General features: G+C 38.6%; 1 protein-coding gene across 1 annotated transcript in view; it reads left to right on the forward strand.

Moving 5' to 3' along the window:
• TBC1D19 (TBC1 domain family member 19) overlaps window positions 1–6,748 on the forward strand; it is a gene marked incomplete at its 5' end in the record, with an annotated part of 176,514 nt that extends 169,766 nt beyond the window's left edge. The window contains 3 exons of the mRNA XM_007955658.1: window positions 1,537–1,652; window positions 5,589–5,659; window positions 6,674–6,748. Of these exons, the coding sequence (XP_007953849.1) occupies window positions 1,537–1,652; window positions 5,589–5,659; window positions 6,674–6,748 (262 nt within the window). The remainder of the gene's footprint in view (window positions 1–1,536; window positions 1,653–5,588; window positions 5,660–6,673) is intronic.
• Window positions 6,749–7,199: the final 451 nt, after the last annotated feature.

The following is a 7,199-nucleotide window of genomic DNA, read 5'->3' on the forward strand; positions in this document are numbered from 1 at the left end:
AGTCGGACTCGACTCATAGCAACCCCTCCTTGGGTTTCTGAGGCAGTATCACTACAGAAGTTGATTGCCCAACCTTTCTTCTGAGGAGTAGCTGGTGGGTTTGAACCGCCAGCCTTCTGGTTAGCAATCAAGTGCCTTAGGCACTATGCTACCAGAGCTCCTTTAGTTTTGTGTATTTCACTGTGCATAAATTATATTTCAATAAAAGCATTTTTTAAAAAAACTGATGGTACTCTATCTATATATTGGAGGTAAGGGTGGTGTAGTCCTATTATTCTAATAAATTATTATGAGAAATCTAGTAAAATGAAGCTAGTTGAAATTAATAATTTAGACTAAAAGTCAAATGCACCTTTTTAAGTATTAATATCCAGTGACACAAAGTTTCTTTTATAATCATAAAAATACCTTTAAAACCAACTAAAAAGTGTAATTTGTTAGTAGTATTGTATCTCTTAAGGCATTTTTGACTGCTAACCAAAAGGCTGGTGGTTCAAACTCACCAGCCAGTTCTCAGAAAGACAATTGGGCAATCTACTTCCGTAGAGATACCACCTCGGAAACCCAAGGAAAGGTCACTATGAGTTGAGTCGATTCAACAGCAGTGAGTTTTGTGAGTTATTGTACCTCCATATAGTTTGTTAGAACAATAGTTATCCAGTATTGAGGAATTTCTAAAATATGGGCATATTTTTTCAGTCTGAAGAAAATTAATCCAATGGCACCAACAAAGGCAATGTCTGGATCCCTTTCTCTCTTTTAAGAAAATAACACAGAGATTTATCCACATAATCTCACAGCAATTCTAGCAAAGAGTTTTGTTAGAGTCTCAAGGACAGTGAAGTCCATTTAGATGCTAATAGGTAATGCAAAACTTCAAGGGACTTACTCATCTCTTAAGGCATGGAGCCAGAGAGTTTCCTAATTCCAGAGACAAATTATTATTGTAATATAACCTACTTATCAATAAGAGGATCTCATACCTCATAAGGAGCTCTGGTAGCATAGTGTCTAGACACATGACTGCTAACCAGAAGGCTGATGGTTCAAACCCACCAGCTGCTCCTCAGAAGGAAAGTTGGGCAGTCTACTTCCATAGTGATACCGCCTCAGGTTGAACTTGCTGGTTGATCTTTTGAAATTCTGATAACCTCCTCTCTAAAAGGGAGGACTTAATATCAGAGATGTATTTCTAAAATTCTTTATAGTTTTAAAACTATTTTTCTTTATCCTTCAAAACCTCATACTTGTTGTTTTGTTTTATTCATTCTAACTAGCCACTCAGCTAAAATGTAGGAATTTACTGAATTGGAAAATTATAAAACTATCACACACTTTCAAATATTTTGGATAAAAATTCAAATTGTTATGGCTTGCCTAGAATTAAGAGTACTTGACATTTAAATACCCATGTGACTTCGAAGACTCTCAAAAGAAGTTACCCTAACAATAGATTTGGTGGTGCTTTTTTGATATTGCCTTTTGAAAGAAAAACATCTATTGACAAAATTTGCTTTCCTTTCTCCTTGCTTACAGACTTCGCATATCATTTAAGTGGATGGTTCGAGCTTTCTCTGGATACTTAGCTACGGATCAACTTTTGCTTTTGTGGGATAGAATCTTAGGATACAACTCTTTGGAAATCCTTGCTGGTAAGAGTACATGTTTGTTTGTAAAACACATACTGTTTCTATAGTAAGGCCCTTTACTTCCTTTCACCATCTGTGATCTGAGTTTGAGTCTGCAGTTACATCCTTTCTAACGCAGGAACATATAATAGATTTTTCAGGCTTGGAAGACAAATACAGAGTTCCGTGATTTAGTTACTTCTAAAAGGAGCTCTGGTAGCATAGTGGCTAAAGCACTTGACTGCTAACCAGAAGGCTGGCGGTTCAAACCCACCAGTCAGTCACTCCTCGGAAGGAAGGTTGGGCAATCCTACTTCTGTAGTGATACTGCCTCGGAAACCCAAGGAGGGGTCGCTATGAGTCGGGGCTGACTTGACGGCACATAATAACAACAACAACAACTGCTAAAAATCAGTCTATTCTTTTTCTTAATCTTTTTGGCTCCCAGAAAAGTCCCTGTTCCTCTCCTTCCCGCTCCACTGTTTGAATCCAGTCAAGGCTTCTGTCCCCAGCCACCGTGAGACCTGCACAGCAGAGGGTGGATATGCTTCTGTATTCCTCTGTACAGTGTGGGCTGTTCTGTACTTCTCAGCTACTACCTAACATCTAGGCTGACACCAAGACTCCCTGCACAGCTGACATCAGTTACCTGGGTCCAACTCTTCTGGGCCCATTTACCCTGAATTCAAAACCTGTTCCTTTTTTCTAACAATCTCTGACTCCTGTCCTTGTGGTTGAGTTTCCCTTTTCAGACATTCTCTTAGGCCAAAAAAAAGTTTAATTGTTTTTTCAGGAAGCCACTAACTCACCTCTTATTTAATAAAGCCCTTCACAACAGATAGGCACAAAGGCAGTTGTATGATTACACTAGAGAAAACCAAAAGGGCCCCAATTCCTTGTCAATTATATTGATCTGCTTTCCTTGTGCCACATAGACTCAATTATTGCTATTATTGGGATTATCAGGAAATCCAAATAATCATTGAAAGGTTTTAATAACCTGGATGAAGAGTAGAAAAGTTGTCAATCATGCAACCTACATTTGTATGATCTTGAACGACTTAACCTCTGTAAGCCTTTGTTTCCTTACCTTAAACTGATAACCTTGAATAGCCCACATATCTAGGCTATTGTGGAAATAATGCATAGTAGAAGAACATTTTCTTGCAGAAGATTCTCTGGATATCATATTAACATATTTTGAAATGCTAAGAGCTCTGGTGGTGTAGTGCCTAAGGTATTTGACTGCTAACCAAGAGGCTGGTGCTTCAAACCCACCAGCCACTCCTCGAAAGGAAGGTTGGGCAATCTACTTCCGTAGTGATACCGCCTCAGAAACCCAAGGAAGGGTCACTATGAGTCGGATCCGACTCAACAGCAGTCTGTTTGGTTTGGGTTTGGTTTATAGTAATTGGGTGTCATTTTGAAAGAGAATGTTAGAGTACTGTGAGGATAGATGTCACCACTGCTGTAACCAGAGACATCACTTACTGATGGTTTTGTTTTGTTTTTTTTTTTTTTCACAACTCATAGTATCCTTCTCTCAATTTTTTCTCGTGTCCACACAAATACGAGTTAGGAGAGAATAGTCTGTGCTCATGTCTTTTGGCCAAATGGCAATGATGTGGAAGGAATCATAGAAATAATCAGGTGTAACTTCTTTTAAATATTTCTGACAAGTAGTCTTCATCCTATGTTTGAACACTTCAGTATTGTGTAATTCCTGTGTTACCAGTTGTTGTTGTTGTTGTTGTTGTTAGGTGCCGTGGAGTCAGTTCCAACTCATAGTGACCCTATATGCAACAGAACAAAACACTGTCCGGTCGTGCCCCATCCTCAGGATCGTTGCTATGCTGGACCCCATGTAACCCATTTAATTTCCAGATAATATGACTTGTTAAAATGCACTGCTGTGAAACCAAAGTCACTATCTGTTTTTTCCACTGTTGAATTCCCAGCCTCTCTGCAAAATTTTTTGTTTTCTAGGCTGAGTAATCTTGTTTTCTGCTACCATTTCTCAGGTGACAAGATTTTAGACTTTTCACCAAATAATTATCCTATGAGTATTCCATGGGTTTTGAACAATATTATATATAGCTTTTAATATAATTTTAAGAAGATATCAGAGCATGATAAAGAAGAAATTTCAGCATAAGAAAACAGTTAGGACTTTCCAAAAGTAGAATGGCTTTTTAGCTGTCATCTGAAGGGTAAAGAGGTTTTCCACTCTGGAAGGTTGGCAGTCAAATGCCTTAGACACTACGCCACCAGAACTCCTCTCTGGAAGGTTGTTGTTGTTGTTGTTGTTATGTGCCATCGAGTCAGACCCAACTCATAGCAACCCCCCCCCCCTTGGGTTTCCGAGGCAGTATCCCTACGGAAGTAGATTGCCCGACCTTCCTTCCGAGGAGTGGCTGGTGGGTTTGAACCACCAGGCTCCTGGTTAGCAGTCAAATGCTTTAGGCACTGTGCAACCAGAGCTCCTTGAGTTATATTGAACTTAGAAATATTTCAGTAAATATCTCTGCCTTTAATTGTGAATTAATTTGAGACTCTTTAAAGCAAGGTGTCTTAATGTTCGTGATAGAGTTGCTTAGAATTCAAATAATAAGAAGAATAGTTTAAAAGACCAAAAGTAGATATTAGCTTTTAAATCTCGTATGAAGCATGATTTCAGTTGAAAATATCCCAAAGTATAGATCTTTGCTCCTTGGCAAACAGTCCTTTCTGCGGAAGGGCTGGGCAAACCAAACATGAAGCAAACAGAAAGGAACGTCTGTGATGTGACACCAAGATAAATAAAGGTTCTGAGCACATGAGCGTTTTGCGTGCTGAGGTCAATTAGTGAGCTGCTCTTTTTTCACCCCCTCACATTTACCTTTGGCAAAACAATTTCCCACCATGTAAAACTACTTCCTGCTACAGCAGAAAATTTGACCATCCTGTCATGCTTTCATTAACTCTGTTCAATTATACACACAAAAAAAATAATAAATGAACTAGTGCCCCCAGTCACTAGTAGCTTCTAAACCATCTCCATAGTATTTATTTATGATTCCAGATATTGGAAGCTATAAAAAAGTTGCTAGTCCTCAGAAATGTTTTTCAGTCAGAATCAACTCAATGGCAGTGAATTTGGGGTTTGGGGAAACATGAAACTCAGTGACTTTAAAATATCTGTGTTTTCTTTTTCAATTAAAGATTGAATAATACCAGCCTTCTTGACCTTTTAAATTTTGTTTTACCACTATCGTCTTTTCTTCTCACCAGAATCTTCCTCTGTCACTAATCCTAATGCTTTTTTGCCAGACTGCAAAAATTCTGTCATCCGCTAGAAAAAGGCTTCCTAGTCACTGGTTGCACTCTGCCTCTGTCTGGGGAAATGAAGAAGCCTGGCTCCTGACTTCTGCTCCTCAGCCACAAGCAGCTGCCAGAGCCCAGCACAGGCATGGCCTCATCCTTTGTGCCATCTTTGGAAAGCTGTCCTGCGGGACAGCAGGGAGGGTGATTCTCAGGAAGGCACAGGGTTCCATGTTAGGGACGACCCATCAGTGCTTACCATCAATGTCAATAACAGCACACGAGAAGCACCTCACTTGTCTTACTAAGAAACATCCACATCCAAGTAAACCTTCATCTATAAGACAGTCATTGGATCTTCAGGCCATTTCAAAACCTTATCATTTAAGTTGTAGATATCAAAGAAGCAATCTATGAAATAGTTTTTAAGACCATTGAATTTTCCTGTTTTTCAAAAATGTGGGATTCAGTTTGTCTAGCTATCAGGCACTGTTCTCTGGAGTCGATGATTTCCATTCATCACAGATGTTAACTCGGAATGCTGGTGTGCAGTTGTATAAAGTGCTGTTGTGAGCTTTCCTAGTTGGTGGTGGGCATAGCAGTAAATATGTCAGGCTGATGAGGAGGCCAGCAGTTGAAATAGTGTTCATTCTTTTCCAGTCCTGGCAGCTGCCGTGTTTGCTTTCCGAGCAGTGAACCTGATGGAGGTGACATCACTGGCTGCAGCTGAAGTAAGGATAAGTTTCACTCCAAGGAGATGGAAATAGTTCCCAAAAGAGTGCCAGCCTTGGGCACTTTTGTCTCAGATGCATAGGACACACACTTCTCTCAGCCTCATTTTTTAACTTTGGTAAAACCTATAACTTCTGAGCTAAGTAGTATTAAATATTCAGAACTCCTTTGTTACATGAAAACAAACTGCTTGTGAAGGAGTCATAAACAAGATTACTATAGGAAGCCATTATCATCATTATAGGAAACTAGATCCCTAGTAATTTCAATAGAAACCATCAGGGCTTATGTTACATTTCTTATTATTGTTCATGTCCACACGTTATGCTCACAGGACAGAGAAAACCTAGTTGAGAGGGTAAGATGGCATTCATTTAGATGATATAGTAATGATATATAGGTTTGGGGATTATTTTGAATCATCAGTTAATTATTTAAAGCCAATTATTTTTCAGTGGAACAATTTACACCTGAAATATGGTTCATTAAATAGTGGCTTACTGTATTAGTCTGTCATCTCTCATAGAAATGTAAATTTTATCCTTAAAATAGCTGCCTACATTCTTTTTTTAAAAAAAGAAAGGGATGTTTATGCATTTTGCAACTGAATAAACATTAGTTTCATCTCAAAATGATTTCCTGAAGTCAGTGACTCCTTATACCAGTACAACAGGACCACGATTCATAATGTACGTTTATTTATAGAAGCAACTTGAAATGTTAGACCTCTTATAAACTCATGCTACCTTGTATACTTGAAGAAGGCTGAAGGCTGAAGTCCAGGTTATTTTCTACTGCACATTTCAGCACTTTGTACATGAACTAACATGGAGAAATTCAGAAAAGTGCAGGAAAGGTGTAGCTTTAGTACAGAGATGTAGGGCCCATCTGAAGAATTCGGGTGTGTGCTGAAGGCTGACTTGTCACGCTGTCTCTGTTGTACCTTACTTTATGAACTTTGCTTTGCTGATTGGAATACTGATGATAATAATTCTTTTTGGTTTTTGTTTCAGGCAGTGCTTGCTGACCTTTCCACTTTAAAAGTTATGCCTCTTCTTCAAATTTTTCTGTTTGCTACTGTCACCTGATCTTCCTCAGGGTCACTGACAACACATCTACTTTTTCATTTGAAACTAATCATGAACTATGCAAACTCTGCATAAAACCAAAATTAAACTATACATAGAAGCCAATAAAGATCATGTTCCCTTTGCAGTTAAACCTAAGTAGTAGCTCACTTTTTGAAACAATAACTGCACACCAAATACTGCACTGCATGCTGCTGATTTTCAAGAGAAGCAATAGACATAACTTCTACTAAATTGCGCATACTGTATATATAATCCTGGATTGTAAAAGGCATGTAACAATATATGCAATAAGAACTGAAGATACTGTAATAAACTTGAAGAGGTAATGTAACTTCCGGAACAATTCTCTTCTGTCAGTTTGTAAATTTATCACTAGATAATGTATTGTTTTATCTTATGAAATGCTCTTCCCTCAGAGCCATGGGTGGGTGCCGTTTGGAGGGTGGGA

The sequence above is a fragment of the Orycteropus afer genome, unplaced genomic scaffold (assembly GCF_000298275.1).
Source record: "Orycteropus afer afer isolate SDZICR_OR568_19922 unplaced genomic scaffold, OryAfe1.0 scaffold00525, whole genome shotgun sequence".
Taxonomy (NCBI): Eukaryota; Metazoa; Chordata; class Mammalia; order Tubulidentata; family Orycteropodidae; genus Orycteropus; species Orycteropus afer.